At 45.3% G+C, this 23,047-nt stretch overlaps 1 protein-coding gene across 1 annotated transcript in view; it reads right to left on the bottom strand.

The window, feature by feature from the left end:
* Positions 1 to 9,862: 9,862 nt before the first annotated feature.
* LOC140355543 (platelet-derived growth factor receptor beta-like) overlaps positions 9,863 to 23,047 on the bottom strand; it is a 203,523-nt gene continuing 190,338 nt past the window's right edge. The window contains exons 25-26 of the mRNA XM_072440166.1: positions 16,728 to 16,954; positions 9,863 to 10,023 (exon numbers count right to left, since the gene is read on the bottom strand). Of these exons, the coding sequence (XP_072296267.1) occupies positions 9,963 to 10,023; positions 16,728 to 16,954 (288 nt within the window). The 3' untranslated portion in view covers positions 9,863 to 9,962. The remainder of the gene's footprint in view (positions 10,024 to 16,727; positions 16,955 to 23,047) is intronic.

Raw genomic sequence — 23,047 nt, 5'->3', positions numbered from 1 at the left:
GAGCCCACCACAGCAGGGTTCAGAGCCCACCACAGCAGAGTTCAGAGCCCGCCACAGCAGGGTTCAGAGCCCACCACAGCAGGGTTCAGAGCCCGCCACAGCAGGGTTCAGAGCCCACCACAGCAGGGTTCAGAGCCCACCACAGCAGAGTTCAGAGCCCGCCACAGCAGGGTTCAGAGCCCACCACAGCAGGGTTCAGAGCCCACCACAGCAGGGTTCAGAGCCCACCACAGCAGAGTTCAGAGCCCACCACAGCAGGGTTCAGAGCCCACCACAGCAGGGTTCAGAGCCCACCACAGCAGGGTTCAGAGCCCACCACAGCAGGGTTCAGAGCCCACCACAGCAGGGTTCAGAGCCCACCACAGCAGAGTTCAGAGCCCGCCACAGCAGGGTTCAGAGCCCACCACAGCAGGGTTCAGAGCCCGCCACAGCAGGGTTCAGAGCCCACCACAGCAGGGTTCAGAGCCCACCACAGCAGAGTTCAGAGCCCGCCACAGCAGGGTTCAGAGCCCACCACAGCAGGGTTCAGAGCCCACCACAGCAGGGTTCAGAGCCCACCACAGCAGAGTTCAGAGCCCACCACAGCAGGGTTCAGAGCCCACCACAGCAGGGTTCAGAGCCCACCACAGCAGGGTTCAGAGCCCACCACAGCAGGGTCCAGAGCCCACCACAGCAGGGTTCAGAGCCCACCACAGCAGGGTCCAGAGCCCACCACAGCAGGGTCCAGAGCCCACCACAGCAGGGTCCAGAGCCCACCACAGCAGGGTCCAGAGCCCACCACAGCAGGGTCCAGAGCCCACCACAGCAGGGTTCAGAGCCCACAACAGCAGGGTCCAGAGCCCACCACAGCAGGGTTCAGAGCCCACCACAGCAGGGTTCAGAGCCCACCACAGCAGGGTTCAGAGCCCGCCACAGCAGGGTTCAGAGCCCACCACAGCAGGGTTCAGAGCCCACCACAGCAGAGTTCAGAGCCCGCCACAGCAGGGTTCAGAGCCCACCACAGCAGGGTTCAGAGCCCACCACAGCAGGGTTCAGAGCCCACCACAGCAGGGTTCAGAGCCCACCACAGCAGAGTTCAGAGCCCGCCACAGCAGGGTTCAGAGCCCACCACAGCAGGGTTCAGAGCCCACCACAGCAGGGTTCAGAGCCCACCACAGCAGAGTTCAGAGCCCACCACAGCAGGGTTCAGAGCCCACCACAGCAGGGTTCAGAGCCCACCACAGCAGGGTTCAGAGCCCACCACAGCAGGGTCCAGAGCCCACCACAGCAGGGTCCAGAGCCCACCACAGCAGGGTCCAGAGCCCACCACAGCAGGGTTCAGAGCCCACCACAGCAGGGTTCAGAGCCCACCACAGCAGAGTTCAGAGCCCGCCACAGCAGGGTTCAGAGCCCACCACAGCAGGGTTCAGAGCCCACCACAGCAGGGTTCAGAGCCCACCACAGCAGAGTTCAGAGCCCACCACAGCAGGGTTCAGAGCCCACCACAGCAGGGTTCAGAGCCCACCACAGCAGGGTCCAGAGCCCACCACAGCAGGGTCCAGAGCCCACCACAGCAGGGTCCAGAGCCCAGCGTTTGACACTATCGATCACAACATTCTACTGCAGAGGTTCGAATGTGATGTAGATGTCAGAGGCCGCGCCCTGAGAGGCCCCGCCCTGAGAGGCCCCGCCCTGAGAGGCCCCGCCCTGAGAGGCCCCGCCCTGAGAGGCCGCGCCCTGAGAGGCCGCGCCCTGAGAGGCCCCGCCCTGAGAGGCCCCGCCCTGAGAGGCCCCGCCCTGAGAGGCCGCGCCCTGAGAGGCCGCGCCCTGAGAGGCCGCGCCCTGAGAGGCCCCGCCCTGAGAGGCCCCGCCCTGAGAGGCCGCGCCCTGAGAGGCCCCGCCCTGAGAGGCCGCGCCCTGAGAGGCCCCGCCCTGAGAGGCCCCGCCCTGAGAGGCCGCGCCCTGAGAGGCCGCGCCCTCACCTGGTACCAGTTTGTTCATGTAAACCAGAGCTCCTCCCCTTGTTCTAAAGTCACTTACGGTGAGCCACAGGGGTCAGTACTGGGTCCAGTTCTGTTTCCTCTTCACATGCTGCCGTTAGGTCACATGATCAGGTCACAGGATCAGGTCACATGATCAGGTCACATGATCAGGTCACATGATCAGGTCACAGGATCAGGTCACATGATCAGGTCACATGATCAGGTCACAGGATCAGACAGACTTAGAGCTCGTGTGAAGGAGATAAAAACCTGGAGGACACTGAATGATCTGCTTCTTAATCCTGAACAAACCGAGGTCATTGTGCTGGAGGTCATTATGCTGGAGGTCATTATGCTAGAGGTCATTGTGCTGGAGGTCATTGTGCTGGAGGTCATTGTGCTGGAGGTCATTGTGCTGGAGGTCATTGTGCTGGAGGTCATTGTGCTGGAGGTCATTGTGCTGGAGGTCATTGTGCTGGAGGTCATTGTGCTGGAGGTCATTGTGCTAGAGGTCATTGTGCTGGAGGTCATTGTGCTGGAGGTCATTGTGCTGGAGGTCATTGTGCTGGAGGTCATTGTGCTGGAGGTCATTGTGCTGGAAGTCATTGTGCTGGAGGTCAATGTGCTGGAGGTCATTGTGCTGGAGGTCATTGTGCTGGAGGTCATTGTGCTGGAAGTCATTGTGCTGGAGGTCATTGTGCTGGAAGTCATTGTGCTGGAGGTCATTGTGCTGGAGGTCATTGTGCTGGAGGTCATTGTGCTGGAGGTCATTGTGCTGGTCCTAAACATGTACGTAACGCTCTCTCTGAGCAGAGAGTCTCACTGGACAATGTTAGTGATGCCTCAGATGTCCTCCATGTAATATACTTGTACTGTGTGTGTAATATACTTGTACTGTGTGTTTAATATACTTGTACTGTGTGTGTAATATACTTGTACTGTGTGTGTAATATACTTGTACTGTGTGTGTAATATACTTGTACTGTGTGTGTAATATACTTGTACTGTGTGTTTAATATACTTGTACTGTGTGTGTAATATACTTGTACTGTGTGTGTAATATACTTGTACTGTGTGTGTAATATACTTGTACTGTGTGTGTAATATACTTGTACTGTGTGTTTAATATACTTGTACTGTGTGTGTAATATACTTGTACTGTGTGTTTAATATACTTGTACTGTGTGTGTAATATACTTGTACTCTGTGTTTAATATACTTGTACTGTGTGTGTAATATACTTGTACTGTGTGTTTAATATACTTGTACTGTGTGTGTAATATACTTGTACTGTGTGTTTAATATACTTGTACTGTGTGTGTAATATACTTGTACTGTGTGTGTAATATACTTGTACTCTGTGTATAATATACTTGTACTGTATGTATAATATACTTGTACTGTGTGTGTAATATACTTGTACTCTGTGTTTAATATACTTGTACTGTGTGTGTAATATACTTGTACTGTGTGTTTAATATACTTGTACTGTGTGTTTAATATACTTGTACTGTGTGTGTAATATACTTGTACTGTGTGTTTAATATACTTGTACTGTGTGTGTAATATACTTGTACTGTATGTGTAATATACTTGTACTGTAAGTGTAATATACTTGTACTCTGTGTTTAATATACTTGTACTGTGTGTGTAATATACTTGTACTGTATGTGTAATATACTTGTACTGTGTGTGTAATATACTTGTACTGTGTGTGTAATATACTTGTACTGTAAGTGTAATATACTTGTACTGTGTGTTTAATATACTTGTACTGTGTGTGTAATATACTTGTACTGTGTGTTTAATATACTTGTACTGTGTGTGTAATATACTTGTACTGTGTGTGTAATATACTTGTACTGTATGTATAATATACTTGTACTGTGTGTGTAATATACTTGTACTCTGTGTTTAATATACTTGTACTGTGTGTGTAATATACTTGTACTGTATGTGTAATATACTTGTACTGTGTGTGTAATATACTTGTACTGTGTGTTTAATATACTTGTACTGTAAGTGTAATATACTTGTACTGTGTGTGTAATATACTTGTACTGTGTGTGTAATATACTTGTACTGTATGTGTAATATACTTGTACTGTAAGTGTAATATACTTGTACTGTGTGTTTAATATACTTGTACTGTGTGTGTAATATACTTGTACTCTGTGTTTAATATACTTGTACTGTATGTGTAATATACTTGTACTGTGTGTGTAATATACTTGTACTGTAAGTGTAATATACTTGTACTGTGTGTTTAATATACTTGTACTGTATGTGTAATATACTTGTACTGTGTGTGTAATATACTTGTACTGTGTGTGTAATATACTTGTACTGTATGTGTAATATACTTGTACTGTGTGTGTAATATACTTGTACTGTGTGTTTAATATACTTGTACTGTGTGTGTAATATACTTGTACTGTGTGTGTAATATACTTGTACTGTATGTATAATATACTTGTACTGTGTGTGTAATATACTTGTACTCTGTGTTTAATATACTTGTACTGTGTGTGTAATATACTTGTACTGTATGTGTAATATACTTGTACTGTGTGTGTAATATACTTGTACTGTGTGTGTAATATACTTGTACTGTGTGTGTAATATACTTGTACTGTGTGTGTAATATACTTGTACTGTGTGTGTAATATACTTGTACTGTGTGTTTAATATACTTGTACTGTGTGTGTAATATACTTGTACTGTGTGTGTAATATACTTGTACTGTGTGTGTAATATACTTGTACTGTGTGTGTAATATACTTGTACTGTGTGTGTAATATACTTGTACTGTATGTGTAATATACTTGTACTGTATGTGTAATATACTTGTACTGTATGTGTAATATACTTGTACTGTGTGTGTAATATACTTGTACTGTATGTGTAATATACTTGTACTGTATGTGTAATATACTTGTACTGTGTGTGTAATATACTTGTACTGTATGTGTAATATACTTGTACTGTGTGTGTAATATACTTGTACTGTGTGTGTAATATACTTGTACTGTGTGTTTAATATACTTGTACTGTGTGTGTAATATACTTGTACTGTATGTGTAATATACTTGTACTGTGTGTGTAATATACTTGTACTGTATGTGTAATATACTTGTACTGTGTGTGTAATATACTTGTACTGTGTGTTTAATATACTTGTACTCTGTGTTTAATATACTTGTACTGTATGTGTAATATACTTGTACTGTGTGTGTAATATACTTGTACTGTATGTGTAATATACTTGTACTGTATGTGTAATATACTTGTACTGTGTGTGTAATATACTTGTACTGTGTGTTTAATATACTTGTACTGTGTGTGTAATATACTTGTACTGTGTGTGTAATATACTTGTACTGTGTGTGTAATATACTTGTACTCTGTGTTTAATATACTTGTACTGTGTGTGTAATATACTTGTACTGTATGTGTAATATACTTGTACTGTGTGTGTAATATACTTGTACTGTGTGTGTAATATACTTGTACTGTGTGTGTAATATACTTGTACTGTGTGTGTAATATACTTGTACTGTGTGTGTAATATACTTGTACTGTATGTGTAATATACTTGTACTGTATGTGTAATATACTTGTACTGTATGTGTAATATACTTGTACTGTGTGTGTAATATACTTGTACTGTGTGTTTAATATACTTGTACTGTGTGTGTAATATACTTGTACTGTGTGTTTAATATACTTGTACTGTGTGTGTAATATACTTGTACTGTGTGTGTAATATACTTGTACTGTGTGTTTAATATACTTGTACTGTGTGTGTAATATACTTGTACTGTGTGTGTAATATACTTGTACTGTGTGTTTAATATACTTGTACTGTGTGTGTAATATACTTGTACTGTGTGTGTAATATACTTGTACTGTGTGTGTAATATACTTGTACTGTGTGTTTAATATACTTGTACTGTGTGTGTAATATACTTGTACTGTGTGTGTAATATACTTGTACTGTGTGTTTAATATACTTGTACTGTGTGTGTAATATACTTGTACTGTGTGTGTAATATACTTGTACTGTGTGTTTAATATACTTGTACTGTGTGTGTAATATACTTGTACTGTGTGTGTAATATACTTGTACTGTGTGTGTAATATACTTGTACTGTATGTGTAATATACTTGTACTGTATGTGTAATATACTTGTACTGTATGTGTAATATACTTGTACTGTGTGTGTAATATACTTGTACTGTGTGTGTAATATACTTGTACTGTGTGTGTAATATACTTGTACTGTGTGTGTAATATACTTGTACTGTGTGTGTAATATACTTGTACTGTGTGTGTAATATACTTGTACTGTGTGTGTAATATACTTGTACTGTGTGTGTAATATACTTGTACTGTGTGTTTAATATACTTGTACTGTGTGTGTAATATACTTGTACTGTGTGTGTAATATACTTGTACTGTGTGTTCAATATACTTGTACTGTGTGTGTAATATACTTGTACTGTGTGTGTAATATACTTGTACTGTGTGTTTAATATACTTGTACTGTGTGTGTAATATACTTGTACTGTATGTGTAATATACTTGTACTGTGTGTGTAATATACTTGTACTGTGTGTGTAATATACTTGTACTGTGTGTGTAATATACTTGTACTGTGTGTGTAATATTCTTGTACTGTGTGTGTAATATACTTGTACTGTGTGTGTAATATACTTGTACTGTGTGTTTAATATACTTGTACTGTGTGTGTAATATACTTGTACTGTATGTGTAATATACTTGTACTGTATGTGTAATATACTTGTAATGTGTGTTTAATATACTTGTACTGTGTGTGTAATATACTTGTACTGTGTGTGTAATATACTTGTACTGTATGTGTAATATACTTGTACTCTGTGTTTAATATACTTGTACTGTGTGTGTAATATACTTGTACTGTGTGTTTAATATACTTGTACTGTATGTGTAATATACTTGTACTCTGTGTTTAATATACTTGTACTGTGTGTGTAATATACTTGTACTGTATGTGTAATATACTTGTACTGTATGTGTAATATACTTGTACTGTATGTGTAATATACTTGTACTCTGTGTTTAATATACTTGTACTGTATGTGTAATATACTTGTACTGTGTGTGTAATATACTTGTACTGTAAGTGTAATATACTTGTACTCTGTGTTTAATATACTTGTACTGTGTGTGTAAGACACAGATGTCCTCCCGTCCCTCACACAGATGTCCTCCCGTCCCTCACACAGATGTCCTCCCGTCCCTCACTCAGATGTCCTCCCGTCCCTCACACAGATGTCCTCCCGTCCCACACACAGATGTCCTCCCGTCCCTCACACAGATGTCCTCCCGTCCCTCACTCAGATGTCCTCCCGTCCCTCACACAGATGTCCTCCCGTCCCACACACAGATGTCCTCCCGTCCCTCACACAGATGTCCTCCCGTCCCTCACACAGATGTCCTCCCGTCCCTCACACAGATGTCCTCCCGTCCCACACACAGATGTCCTCCCGTCCCTCACACAGATGTCCTCCCGTCCCTCACACAGATGTCCTCCCGTCCCACACACAGATGTCCTCCCGTCCCTCACTCAGATGTCCTCCCGTCCCTCACACAGATGTCCTCCCGTCCCTCACACAGATGTCCTCCCGTCCCACACACAGATGTCCTCCCGTCCCTCACACAGATGTCCTCCCGTCCCTCACACAGATGTCCTCCCGTCCCTCACACAGATGTCCTCCCGTCCCACACACAGATGTCCTCCCGTCCCTCACACAGATGTCCTCCCGTCCCACACACAGATGTCCTCCCGTCCCTCACACAGATGTCCTCCCGTCCCTCACACAGATGTCCTCCCGTCCCTCACACAGATGTCCTCCCGTCCCACACACAGATGTCCTCCCGTCCCTCACACAGATGTCCTCCCGTCCCTCACACAGATGTCCTCCCGTCCCTCACACAGATGTCCTCCCGTCCCTCACACAGATGTCCTCCCGTCCCTCACACAGATGTCCTCCCGTCCCACTAACAGATGTCCTCCCGTCCCTCACTCAGATGTCCCCCCGTCCCTCACACAGATGTCCCCCCGTCCCTCACACAGATGTCCTCCCGTCCCTCACTCAGATGTCCTCCCGTCCCTCACACAGATGTCCTCCCGTCCCTCACACAGATGTCCTCCCGTCCCTCACACAGATGTCCTCCCGTCCCTCACACAGATGTCCTCCCGTCCCTCACACAGATGTCCTCCCGTCCCACACACAGATGTCCTCCCGTCCCTCACTCAGATGTCCTCCCGTCCCTCACACAGATGTCCTCCCGTCCCTCACACAGATGTCCTCCCGTCCCACACACAGATGTCCTCCCGTCCCTCACACAGATGTCCTCCCGTCCCTCACACAGATGTCCTCCCGTCCCTCACACAGATGTCCTCCCGTCCCACACACAGATGTCCTCCCGTCCCTCACTCAGATGTCCTCCCGTCCCACACACAGATGTCCTCCCGTCCCTCACACAGATGTCCTCCCGTCCCTCACACAGATGTCCTCCCGTCCCTCACACAGATGTCCTCCCGTCCCTCACACAGATGTCCTCCCGTCCCTCACTCAGATGTCCCCCCGTCCCTCACACAGATGTCCTCCCGTCCCTCACACAGATGTCCTCCCGTCCCTCACTCAGATGTCCTCCCGTCCCTCACACAGATGTCCTCCCGTCCCTCACACAGATGTCCTCCCGTCCCTCACACAGATGTCCTCCCGTCCCACAAACATGTCTTCCCGTCCCTCACACAGATGTCCTCCCGTCCCTCACACAGATGTCCTCCCGTCCCTCACACAGATGTCCTCCCGTCCCTCACACAGATGTCCTCCCGTCCCTCACACAGATGTCCTCCCGTCCCACAAACAGATGTCTTCCCGTCCCTCACACAGATGTCTTCCCGTCCCACAAACAGATGTCCTCCCGTCCCTCACACAGATGTCCTCCCGTCCCTCACACAGATGTCCTCCCGTCCCTCACACAGATGTCCTCCCGTCCCACAAACAGATGTCTTCCCGTCCCTCACACAGATGTCTTCCCGTCCCACAAACAGATGTCTTCCCGTCCCTCACACAGATGTCTTCCCGTCCCACAAACAGATGTCTTCCCGTCCCACAAACAGATGTCTTCCCGTCCCTCACACAGATGTCTTCCCGTCCCTCACTCAGATGTCCTCCCGTCCCTCACACAGATGTCCTCCCGTCCCTCACACAGATGTCTTCCCGTCCCTCACACAGATGTCCTCCCGTCCCTCACACAGATGTCCTCCCGTCCCTCACACAGATGTCTTCCCGTCCCTCACACAGATGTCCTCCCGTCCCTCACACAGATGTCCTCCCGTCCCTCACACAGATGTCCTCCCGTCCCTCACACAGATGTCCTCCCGTCCCTCACACAGATGTCCTCCCGTCCCTCACACAGATGTCCTCCCGTCCCTCACTCAGATGTCCTCCCGTCCCTCACACAGATGTCCTCCCGTCCCTCACTCAGATGTCCCCCCGTCCCTCACACAGATGTCCTCCCGTCCCTCACTCAGATGTCCTCCCGTCCCTCACACAGATGTCCTCCCGTCCCTCACACAGATGTCCTCCCGTCCCTCACACAGATGTCCTCCCGTCCCACACACAGATGTCCTCCCGTCCCACACACAGATGTCCTCCCGTCCCACACACAGATGTCCTCCCGTCCCACACACAGATGTCCTCCCGTCCCTCACACAGATGTCCTCCCGTCCCTCACACAGATGTCCTCCCGTCCCTCACACAGATGTCCTCCCGTCCCACACACAGATGTCCTCCCGTCCCTCACACAGATGTCCTCCCGTCCCTCACAGAGACACAGTTGATGCAGATGAAATGTTTATTCAGTAAAAACCAAAGCGTTTGATACAAAAAGCTCCAAATCTACAATGAGACTAAAATACAGATAATATTCAAACGGACCAATCAGAGGACGCGCTCCTCCTGCACCGAAGAGGTCACTTCCTGTTCCTCCGAAGGATCCGACCTGAGGAAGAGGACACATCAGTGTGCAGCAAACATTTAGGCCGACCAATCAGAAAAGAGTCAATATCCAAGGCAAGTTTTTTCTTTTGTGATCAGACTTTACTTCTTACCCTTAAAGCTTTATTTGTATTTATGTAGTGTAAAAGTACTTTATACTGAGAGTCATGTGGTGCCTGAGGTTCCTGTACAGGTCTAATACTGAGAGTCATGTGGTGCCGGGGGTTCCTGTACAGTTCTTATACTGAGAGTCATGTGGTGCCTGAGGTTCCTGTACAGGTCTTATACTGAGAGTCATGTGGTGCCGGGGGTTCCTGTACAGGTCTTATACTGAGAGTCATGTGGTGCCTGAGGTTCCTGTACAGGTCTTATACTGAGAGTCATGTGGTGCCTGAGGTTCCTGTACAGGTCTTATACTGAGAGTCATGTGGTGCCTGAGGTTCCTGTACAGGTCTTATACTGAGAGTCATGTGGTGCCTGAGGTTCCTGTACAGGTCTTATACTGAGAGTCATGTGGTGCCTGAGGTTCCTGTACAGGTCTAATACTGAGAGTCATGTGGTGCCTGAGGTTCCTGTACAGGTCTTATACTGAGAGTAATGTGGTGCCTGAGGTTCCTGTACAGGTCTTATACTGAGAGTCATGTGGTGCCTGAGGTTCCTGTACAGGTCTTATACTGAGAGTCATGTGGTGCCTGAGGTTCCTGTACAGGTCTTATACTGAGAGTCATGTGGTGCCTGAGGTTCCTGTACAGGTCTTATACTGAGAGTCATGTGGTGCCTGAGGTTCCTGTACAGGTCTTATACTGAGAGTCATGTGGTGCCTGAGGTTCCTGTACAGGTCTTATACTGAGAGTCATGTGGTGCCTGAGGTTCCTGTACAGGTCTTATACTGAGAGTCATGTGGTGCCGGGGGTTCCTGTACAGGTCTTATACTGAGAGTCATGTGGTGCCTGAGGTTCCTGTACAGGTCTTATACTGAGAGTCATGTGGTGCCGGGGGTTCCTGTACAGGTCTTATACTGAGAGTCATGTGGTGCCTGAGGTTCCTGTACAGGTCTTATACTGAGAGTCATGTGGTGCCGGGGGTTCCTGTACAGTTCTTACTGCAGATGACAGACGCTTGAGTCATGAGGAGGAAGTGAAGAATCTCTGGCTCAAATCAGTTCTTACGACATGGAAGGAGCTGATCAGAACAAACTAAACACAGACGTTACAAACTTCAACTGGTAAAGTTTTATGACCAAAGGTTTTGTACAAATAGAACTGAGCTGAGACTCAAGGTCTGGAGGACAAAAGGTCTGGAGGACAAAAGGTCTGGAGGACAAAAGGTCTGGAGGACTAAAGGTCTGGAGGACAAAAGGTCTGGAGGACAAAAGGTTTAAAGATTTTTCACCAGATGTAAAAGAGAATCACATGAAAAGCTTTGACATGTGGAAAGAGAAACAGAACTTTATAGGTTTTTACAAATAAAGAGTTTTGTCATGACGTTTATAACCTCTGACCTGTATAACCTCTGACCTGTATAACCTCTGACCTGTATAACCTCTGACCTGTATAACCTCTGACCTTTATAACCTCTGACCTGTATAACCTCTGACCTTTATAACCTCTGACCTTTATAACCTCTGACCTGTATAACCTCTGACCTTTATAACCTCTGACCTGTATAACCTCTGACCTGTATAACCTCTGACCTGTATAACCTCTGACCTGTATAACCTCTGACCTTTATAACCTCTGACCTTTATAACCTCTGACCTTTATAACCTCTGACCTGTATAACCTCTGACCTGTATAACCTCTGACCTTTATAACCTCTGACCTTTATAACCTCTGACCTTTATAACCTCTGACCTGTATAACATCTGACCTGTATAACCTCTGACCTGTATAACCTCTGACCTTTATAACCTCTGACCTGTATAACCTCTGACCTGTATAACCTCTGACCTTTATAACCTCTGACCTTTATAACCTCTGACCTGTATAACCTCTGACCTGTATAACCTCTGACCTTTATAACCTCTGACCTTTATAACCTCTGACCTGTATAACCTCTGACCTGTATAACCTCTGACCTTTATAACCTCTGACCTGTATAACCTCTGACCTGTATAACCTCTGACCTTTATAACCTCTGACCTGTATAACCTCTGACCTGTATAACCTCTGACCTTTATAACCTCTGACCTTTATAACCTCTGACCTTTATAACCTCTGACCTGTATAACCTCTGACCTTTATAACCTCTGACCTTTATAACCTCTGACCTTTATAACCTCTGACCTGTATAACCTCTGACCTGTATAACCTCTGACCTGTATAACCTCTGACCTGTATAACCTCTGACCTGTATAACCTCTGACCTTTATAACCTCTGACCTTTATAACCTCTGACCTGTATAACCTCTGACCTGTATAACCTCTGACCTTTATAACCTCTGACCTTTATAACCTCTGACCTGTATAACCTCTGACCTGTATAACCTCTGACCTTTATAACCTCTGACCTTTATAACCTCTGACCTGTATAACCTCTGACCTTTATAACCTCTGACCTTTATAACCTCTGACCTTTATAACCTCTGACCTTTATAACCTCTGACCTGTATAACCTCTGACCTGTATAACCTCTGACCTTTATAACCTCTGACCTTTATAACCTCTGACCTGTATAACCTCTGACCTTTATAACCTCTGACCTTTATAACCTCTGACCTTTATAACCTCTGACCTTTATAACCTCTGACCTTTATAACCTCTGACCTGTATAACCTCTGACCTTTATAACCTCTGACCTTTATAACCTCTGACCTTTATAACCTCTGACCTGTATAACCTCTGACCTTTATAACCTCTGACCTTTATAACCTCTGACCTTTATAACCTCTGACCTTTATAACCTCTGACCTGTATAACCTCTGACCTTTATAACCTCTGACCTTTATAACCTCTGACCTTTATAACCTCTGACTCAGATGTTTATCAAGGCTTATGAAGCAGAACTTTCAAGAGGAACAATATATAAATTATATCAATACATTTTTAATCTGGACAAATACTAAATATATGAAAAACAAATGAAAGAGAATCTCATGTTGTTTTGACAGATGAAGAGTGGGAGGAGCCAGAAGAGCCCCTCCCACATTCATGCCCTTATTTGGTCAGAAACGACAACTTTCTTCCTAACTCCAGGTCAAAGGTCAAAGGTCTCATTCTTCACAAATTTAACTGTTGTAGAAACAGCGCCACCAGGAGGTGAACCACTGTCACATGACCTGGGACTGTCCTGTCAATCACACATATGTGAGTGAAGTTCACCACGCTCTGATACAGCATTTACCCCTGAACTATACTACTATGAACTCCTGCCATGGACACAAGACATGGATACTTTACAATGTACTTTAGAATGTACTTTAGAATGTACTTTAGAGTGTACTTTCGACTGTACTTTAGAATGTACTTTAGACTGTACTTTACAATGTACTTTCGAATGTACTTTAGAATGTACTTTAGAATGTACTTTACAATGTACTTTCGAATGTACTTTAGAGTGTACTTTCGACTGTACTTTAGAATGTACTTTAGACTGTACTTTACAATGTACTTTCGAATGTACTTTAGAATGTACTTTAGAATGTACTTTACAATGTACTTTCGAATGTACTTTAGAATGTACTTTAGAATGTACTTTACAATGTACTTTCGAATGTACTTTAGAGTGTACTTTCGACTGTACTTTAGAATGTACTTTAGACTGTACTTTACAATGTACTTTCGAATGTACTTTAGACTGTACTTTACAATGTACTTTACAATGTACTTTAGAATGTACTTTAGAGTGTACTTTCGACTGTACTTTAGAATGTACTTTAGACTGTACTTTACAATGTACTTTCGAATGTACTTTAGAATGTACTTTAGAATGTACTTTACAATGTACTTTCGAATGTACTTTAGAATGTACTTTAGAATGTACTTTAGAGTGTACTTTAGAGTGTACTTTACAATGTACTTTACAATGTACTTTAGAATGTACTTTAGACTGTACTTTAGAATGTACTTTAGAATGTACTTTAGAGTGTACTTTAGAGTGTACTTTAGAATGTACTTTGGAATGTACTTTAGAATGTACTTTAGACTGTACTTTAGAGTGTACTTTACAATGTACTTTAGAGTGTACTTTAGAATGTACTTAAGAATGTGCTTTAGAATGTACTTTAGAGTGTACTTTAGAATGTACTTTAGAATGTACTTTACAATGTACTTTAGAGTGTACTTTAGAATGTACTTTAGAATGTGCTTTAGAATGTACTTTACAATGTACTTTAGAATGTACTTTAGAATGTACTTTAGAGTGTACTTTAGAATGTACTTTAGAGTGTACTTTAGAATGTACTTTAGAGTGTACTTTAGAGTGTCCTTTAGAGTGTACTTTAGAATGTACTTTAGAATGTACTTTAGAATGTACTTTAGACTGTACTTTAGAATGTACTTTAGACTGTACTTTAGACTGTACTTTAGAATGTACTTTAGAATGTACTTTAGACTGTACTTTAGACTGTACTTTAGACTGTACTTTAGAATGTACTTTAGAATGTACTTTAGACTGTACTTTAGAATGTACTTTAGAATGTACTTTAGAATATACTTTAGACTGTACTTTAGAATGTACTTTAGAATGTACTTTAGAGTGTACTTTAGAATGTACTTTAGAATGTACTTTAGACTGTACTTTAGACTGTACTTTAGACTGTACTTTAGACTGTACTTTAGAATGTACTTTAGAATGTACTTTAGAATGTACTTTAGAATGTACTTTAGACTGTACTTTAGAATGTACTTTAGAATGTACTTTAGAATGTACTTTAGAATGTACTTTAGACTGTACTTTAGACTGTACTTTAGAATGTACTTTAGAATGTACTTTAGACTGTACTTTAGACTGTACTTTAGAATGTACTTTAGAATGTACTTTAGACTGTACTTTAGACTGTACTTTAGAATGTACTTTAGAATGTACTATAGAATGTACTTTAGAATATACTTTAGACTGTACTATAGAATGTACTTTAGAATGTACTTTAGAATGTACTTTAGAATGTACTTTAGAATGTACTTTAGACTGTACTATAGAATGTACTTTAGAATGTACTTTAGAATATACTTTAGAATGTACTTTAGAATATACTTTAGACTGTACTATAGAATGTACTTTAGAATGTACTTTAGAATGTACTTTAGAATGTACTTTAGACTGTACTATAGAATGTACTTTAGAATGTACTTTAGAATATACTTTAGAATGTACTTTAGAATGTACTTTAGACTGTACTATAGAATGTACTTTAGAATGTACTTTAGAATGTACTTTAGAATATACTTTAGAATGTACTTTAGAATGTACTTTAGAATGTACTTTAGAATATACTTTAGAATGTACTTTAGACTGTACTTTAGAATGTACTTTAGAATATACTTTAGAATGTACTTTAGACTGTACTTTAGACTGTACTTTAGACTGTACTTTAGAATATACTTTAGAATGTACTTTAGAATGTACTATAGAATGTACTTTAGAATGTACTTTAGACTGTACTATAGAATGTACTTTAGAATATACTTTAGAATGTACTTTAGACTGTACTTTAGACTGTACTTTAGAATATACTTTAGAATGTACTTTAGACTGTACTTTAGACTGTACTTTAGACTGTACTTTAGAATATACTTTAGAATGTACTTTAGACTGTACTTTAGAATGTACTTTAGACTGTACTTTAGAATGTACTTTAGAATATACTTTAGACTGTACTATAGAATGTACTTTAGAATGTACTTTAGACTGTACTATAGAATGTACTTTAGAATATACTTTAGAATGTACTTTAGACTGTACTTTAGAATGTACTTTAGACTGTACTTTAGAATGTACTTTAGAATATACTTTAGAATGTACTTTAGACTGTACTTTAGAATGTACTTTAGACTGTACTTTAGAATGTACTTTAGAATGTACTTTAGAATGTACTTTAGAATGTACTTTAGACTGTACTTTAGACTGTACTATAGAATGTACTTTAGAATGTACTTTAGACTGTACTTTAGAATGTACTTTAGACTGTACTTTAGAATGTACTTTAGAATGTACTTTAGAATGTACTTTAGAATATACTTTAGACTGTACTATAGAATGTACTTTAGAATGTACTTTAGACTGTACTATAGAATGTACTTTAGAATATACTTTAGAATGTACTTTAGACTGTACTTTAGAATGTACTTTAGACTGTACTTTAGAATGTACTTTAGAATATACTTTAGAATGTACTTTAGACTGTACTTTAGAATGTACTTTAGACTGTACTTTAGAATGTACTTTAGAATGTACTTTAGAATGTACTTTAGAATGTACTTTAGACTGTACTTTAGACTGTACTATAGAATGTACTTTAGAATGTACTTTAGACTGTACTTTAGAATGTACTTTAGACTGTACTTTAGAATGTACTTTAGAATGTACTTTAGAATGTACTTTAGACTGTACTTTAGAATGTACTTTAGAATATACTTTAGAATGTACTGTTACACACTAACGATGACACATTCAATTATTGAGGAATCTTTAGAAAACGTTTGAATTTGATGACTTTAAATGAGTCTCGTCTTAATTGGACCAATCAGAGCAGAGGAGGAGGAGTCTCACATGTCATCTGCGTCCAGCGCAGCGTCTGCTCTCGTTTCCACGGCAACGTCACTCAAAGTGATGATGTCATCTGAGGGGGCGGAGTCTGTTGTCTCTGGCTCCGCCCCCGAGAGGTGTACGGTCACCTGAACAGCTGCAGGGTTCTGGTCTGGTCCAGGTTCAGTCCGGCCCTGAGTCCGGACCACAACCGGATCTGAGAGGAACTGTTCTGTCAGGGCCGAGTACCTCTGAGAACGACAGAGGTACAAGAGGAGAACGTCAGAGGAGAACGTCAGAGGAGAACGTCAGAGGAGAACGTCAGAGGAACGAGAGGAGAACGTCAGAGGAGAACGTCAGAGGAACGAGAGGAGAACGTCAGAGGAGAACGTCAGAGGAACGAGAGGAGAACGTCAGAGGAGAACGTCAGAGGAGAACGTCAGAGGAGAACGTCAGAGGAGAACGTCAGAGGAACGAGAGGAGAACGTCAGAGGAGAACGTCAGAGGAGAACGTCAGAGGAACGAGAGGAGAACGTCAGAGGAGAACGTCAGAGGAACGAGAGGAGAACGTCAGAGGAGAACGTCAGAGGAACGAGAGGAGAACGTCAGAGGAGAACGTCAGAGGAACGAGAGGAGAACGTCAGAGGAACGAGAGGAGAACGTCAGAGGAGAACGTCAGAGGAACGAGAGGAGAACGTCAGAGGAGAACGTCAGAGGAACGAGAGGAGAACGTCAGAGGTACAAGAGGAGAACGTCAGAGGAGAACGTCAGAGGAACGAGAGGAGAACGTCAGAGGAGAACGTCAGAGGAACGAGAGGAGAACGTCAGAGGTACAAGAGGAGAACGTCAGAGGAGAACGTCAGAGGAGAACGTCAGAGGAACGAGAGGAAAAAGTCAGAGGAGAACGTCAGAGGAACGAGAGGAGAACGTCAGAGGAACGAGAGGAGAACGTCAGAGGAGAACGTCAGAGGAACGAGAGGAGAACGTCAGAGGAGAACGTCAGAGGAGAACGTCAGAGGAGAACGTCAGAGGAGAACGTCAGAGGAACGAGAGGAGAACGTCAGAGGAGAACGTCAGAGGAGAACGTCAGAGGAACGAGAGGAGAACGTCAGAGGAGAACGTCAGAGGAACGAGAGGAGAACGTCAGAGGAGAACGTCAGAGGAACGAGAGGAGAACGTCAGAGGAGAACGTCAGAGGAACGAGAGGAGAACGTCAGAGGAACGAGAGGAGAACGTCAGAGGAGAACGTCAGAGGAACGAGAGGAGAACGTCAGAGGTACAAGAGGAGAACGTCAGAGGAGAACGTCAGAGGAACGAGAGGAGAACGTCAGAGGAGAACGTCAGAGGAACGAGAGGAGAACGTCAGAGGTACAAGAGGAGAACGTCAGAGGAGAACGTCAGAGGAGAACGTCAGAGGAACGAGAGGAAAAAGTCAGAGGAGAACGTCAGAGGAACGAGAGGAGAACGTCAGAGGAGAACGTCAGAGGAGAACGTCAGAGGAACGAGAGGAGAACGTCAGAGGAGAACGTCAGAGGAACGAGAGGAGAACGTCAGAGGTACAAGAGGAGAACGTCAGAGGAGAACGTCAGAGGAACGAGAGGAGAACGTCAGAGGAGAACGTCAGAGGAACGAGAGGAGAACGTCAGAGGTACAAGAGGAGAACGTCAGAGGAGAACGTCAGAGGAGAACGTCAGAGGAGAACGTCAGAGGAGAACGTCAGAGGAACGAGAGGAGAACGTCAGAGGAGAACGTCAGAGGAGAACGTCAGAGGAACGAGAGGAGAACGTCAGAGGAGAACGTCAGAGGAACGAGAGGAGAACGTCAGAGGAGAACGTCAGAGGAACGAGAGGAGAACGTCAGAGGAGAACGTCAGAGGAACGAGAGGAGAACGTCAGAGGAACGAGAGGAGAACGTCAGAGGAGAACGTCAGAGGAACGAGAGGAGAACGTCAGAGGTACAAGAGGAGAACGTCAGAGGAGAACGTCAGAGGAACGAGAGGAGAACGTCAGAGGAGAACGTCAGAGGAGAACGTCAGAGGAGAACGTCAGAGGAGAACGTCAGAGGAACGAGAGGAGAACGTCAGAGGAGAACGTCAGAGGAGAACGTCAGAGGAACGAGAGGAGAACGTCAGAGGAGAACGTCAGAGGAACGAGAGGAGAACGTCAGAGGAGAACGTCAGAGGAACGAGAGGAGAACGTCAGAGGAGAACGTCAGAGGAACGAGAGGAGAACGTCAGAGGAACGAGAGGAGAACGTCAGAGGAGAACGTCAGAGGAACGAGAGGAGAACGTCAGAGGTACAAGAGGAGAACGTCAGAGGAGAACGTCAGAGGAACGAGAGGAGAACGTCAGAGGAGAACGTCAGAGGAACGAGAGGAGAACGTCAGAGGTACAAGAGGAGAACGTCAGAGGAGAACGTCAGAGGAGAACGTCAGAGGAACGAGAGGAAAAAGTCAGAGGAGAACGTCAGAGGAACGAGAGGAGAACGTCAGAGGAGAACGTCAGAGGAGAACGTCAGAGGAACGAGAGGAGAACGTCAGAGGAGAACGTCAGAGGAACGAGAGGAGAACGTCAGAGGTACAAGAGGAGAACGTCAGAGGAGAACGTCAGAGGAACGAGAGGAGAACGTCAGAGGAGAACGTCAGAGGAACGAGAGGAGAACGTCAGAGGTACAAGAGGAGAACGTCAGAGGAGAACGTCAGAGGAGAACGTCAGAGGAACGAGAGGAAAAAGTCAGAGGAGAACGTCAGAGGAACGAGAGGAGAACGTCAGAGGAGAACGTCAGAGGAGAACGTCAGAGGAACGAGAGGAGAACGTCAGAGGAGAACGTCAGAGGAACGAGAGGAGAACGTCAGAGGAGAACGTCAGAGGAACGAGAGGAGAACGTCAGAGGAGAACGTCAGAGGAACGAGAGGAGAACGTCAGAGGAGAACGTCAGAGGAACGAGAGGAGAACGTCAGAGGAACGAGAGGAGAACGTCAGAGGAGAACGTCAGAGGAACGAGAGGAGAACGTCAGAGGTACAAGAGGAGAACGTCAGAGGAGAACGTCAGAGGAACGAGAGGAGAACGTCAGAGGAGAACGTCAGAGGAACGAGAGGAGAACGTCAGAGGTACAAGAGGAGAACGTCAGAGGAGAACGTCAGAGGAGAACGTCAGAGGAACGAGAGGAAAAAGTCAGAGGAGAACGTCAGAGGAACGAGAGGAGAACGTCAGAGGAGAACGTCAGAGGAGAACGTCAGAGGAACGAGAGGAGAACGTCAGAGGAGAACGTCAGAGGAACGAGAGGAGAACGTCAGAGGAGAACGTCAGAGGAACGAGAGGAGAACGTCAGAGGAGAACGTCAGAGGAACGAGAGGAGAACGTCAGAGGTACAAGAGGAGAACGTCAGAGGAGAACGTCAGAGGAACGAGAGGAGAACGTCAGAGGAGAACGTCAGAGGAACGAGAGGAGAACGTCAGAGGTACAAGAGGAGAACGTCAGAGGAGAACGTCAGAGGAGAACATCAGAGGAACGAGAGGAAAAAGTCAGAGGAGAACGTCAGAGGAACGAGAGGAGAACGTCAGAGGAGAACGTCAGAGGAGAACGTCAGAGGAACGAGAGGAGAACGTCAGAGGAGAACGTCAGAGGAACGAGAGGAGAACGTCAGAGGAGAACGTCAGAGGAACGAGAGGAGAACGTCAGAGGAGAACGTCAGAGGAACGAGAGGAGAACGTCAGAGGTACAAGAGGAGAACGTCAGAGGAGAACGTCAGAGGAACGAGAGGAGAACGTCAGAGGAGAACGTCAGAGGAACGAGAGGAGAACGTCAGAGGTACAAGAGGAGAACGTCAGAGGAGAACGTCAGAGGAGAACGTCAGAGGAACGAGAGGAAAAAGTCAGAGGAGAACGTCAGAGGAACGAGAGGAGAACGTCAGAGGAGAACGTCAGAGGAGAACGTCAGAGGAACGAGAGGAGAACGTCAGAGGAGAACGTCAGAGGAACGAGAGGAGAACGTCAGAGGAGAACGTCAGAGGAACGAGAGGAGAACGTCAGAGGAGAACGTCAGAGGAACGAGAGGAGAACGTCAGAGGTACAAGAGGAGAACGTCAGAGGAGAACGTCAGAGGAGAACGTCAGAGGAACGAGAGGAAAAAGTCAGAGGAGAACGTCAGAGGAACGAGAGGAGAACGTCAGAGGAGAACGTCAGAGGAGAACGTCAGAGGAACGAGAGGAGAACGTCAGAGGAGAACGTCAGAGGAACGAGAGGAGAACGTCAGAGGTACAAGAGGAGAACGTCAGAGGAGAACGTCAGAGGAACGAGAGGAGAACGTCAGAGGAGAACGTCAGAGGAACGAGAGGAGAACGTCAGAGGTACAAGAGGAGAACGTCAGAGGAGAACGTCAGAGGAACGAGAGGAGAACGTCAGAGGAGAACGTCAGAGGAGAACGTCAGAGGAACGAGAGGAGAACGTCAAAGGTACAAGAGGAGAACGTCAGAGGAGAACGTCAGAGGAGAACGTCAGAGGAACGAGAGGAAAAAGTCAGAGGAGAACGTCAGAGGAACGAGAGGAGAACGTCAGAGGAGAACGTCAGAGGAGAACGTCAGAGGAACGAGAGGAGAACGTCAGAGGAGAACGTCAGAGGAGAACGTCAGAGGAACGAGAGGAGAACGTCAGAGGTACAAGAGGAGAACGTCAGAGGAGAACGTCAGAGGAACGAGAGGAGAACGTCAGAGGAGAACGTCAGAGGAACGAGAGGAGAACGTCAGAGGTACAAGAGGAGAACGTCAGAGGAGAACGTCAGAGGAGAACGTCAGAGGAACGAGAGGAAAAAGTCAGAGGAGAACGTCAGAGGAACGAGAGGAGAACGTCAGAGGAGAACGTCAGAGGAGAACGTCAGAGGAACGAGAGGAGAACGTCAGAGGAGAACGTCAGAGGAACGAGAGGAGAACGTCAGAGGAGAACGTCAGAGGAACGAGAGGAGAACGTCAGAGGAGAACGTCAGAGGAACGAGAGGAGAACGTCAGAGGTACAAGAGGGGAACGTCAGAGGAGAACGTCAGAGGAACGAGAGGAGAACGTCAGAGGAGAACGTCAGAGGAACGAGAGGAGAACGTCAGAGGTACAAGAGGAGAACGTCAGAGGAGAACGTCAGAGGAGAACGTCAGAGGAACGAGAGGAAAAAGTCAGAGGAGAACGTCAGAGGAACGAGAGGAGAACGTCAGAGGAGAACGTCAGAGGAGAACGTCAGAGGAACGAGAGGAGAACGTCAGAGGAGAACGTCAGAGTAACGAGAGGAGAACGTCAGAGGTACAAGAGGAGAACGTCAGAGGAGAACGTCAGAGGAACGAGAGGAGAACGTCAGAGGAGAACGTCAGAGGAACGAGAGGAGAACGTCAGAGGTACAAGAGGAGAACGTCAGAGGAGAACGTCAGAGGAGAACGTCAGAGGAACGAGAGGAAAAAGTCAGAGGAGAACGTCAGAGGAACGAGAGGAAAAAGTCAGAGGAGAACGTCAGAGGAACGAGAGGAGAACGTCAGAGGAGAACGTCAGAGGAGAACGTCAGAGGAACGAGAGGAGAACGTCAGAGGAGAACGTCAGAGGAACGAGAGGAGAACGTCAGAGGAGAACGTCAGAGGAACGAGAGGAGAACGTCAGAGGAGAACGTCAGAGGAACGAGAGGAGAACGTCAGAGGTACAAGAGGAGAACGTCAGAGGAGAACGTCAGAGGAACGAGAGGAGAACGTCAGAGGAGAACGTCAGAGGAACGAGAGGAGAACGTCAGAGGTACAAGAGGAGAACGTCAGAGGAGAACGTCAGAGGAGAACGTCAGAGGAACGAGAGGAGAACGTCAGAGGAGAACGTCAGAGGAGAACGTCAGAGGTACAAGAGGAGAGCGTCAGAGGAGAACGTCAGAGGAGAACGTCAGAGGAACGAGAGGAGAACGACAGAGGAACGATAGGAGAACGTCAGAGGTACAAGAGGAGAACGTCAGAGGAACGAGAGGAGAACGTCAGAGGAGAACGTCAGAGGAGAACGTCAGAGGTACAAGAGGAGAACGTCAGAGGAGAACGTCAGAGGAACGAGAGGAGAACGACAGAGGAACGATAGGAGAACGTCAGAGGTACAAGAGGAGAACGTCAGAGGTACAAGAGGAGAACGTCAGAGGTATAAGAGGAGAACGTCAGAGGTACAAGAGGAGAAAGTCAGAGAACGTCAGAGGAACGAGAGGAGAACGACAGAGGAACGAGAGGAGAACGTCAGAGGTACAAGAGGAGAACGTCAGAGGTACAAGAGGACAACGTCAGAGGAACGAGAGGAGAACGACAGAGGAACGAGAGGAGAACGTCAGAGGTACAAGAGGAGAACGT

This window comes from Eucyclogobius newberryi, unplaced genomic scaffold (genome assembly GCF_026437365.1).
Source record: "Eucyclogobius newberryi isolate DKJ021-1_F unplaced genomic scaffold, fEucNew1.0.hap1 SCAF_110, whole genome shotgun sequence".
Classification (NCBI taxonomy): Eukaryota; Metazoa; Chordata; class Actinopteri; order Gobiiformes; family Gobiidae; genus Eucyclogobius; species Eucyclogobius newberryi.
The sequence above is the reverse complement of the archived record's forward strand: the minus strand, read 5'-3'. Positions and strand labels throughout refer to the sequence as shown.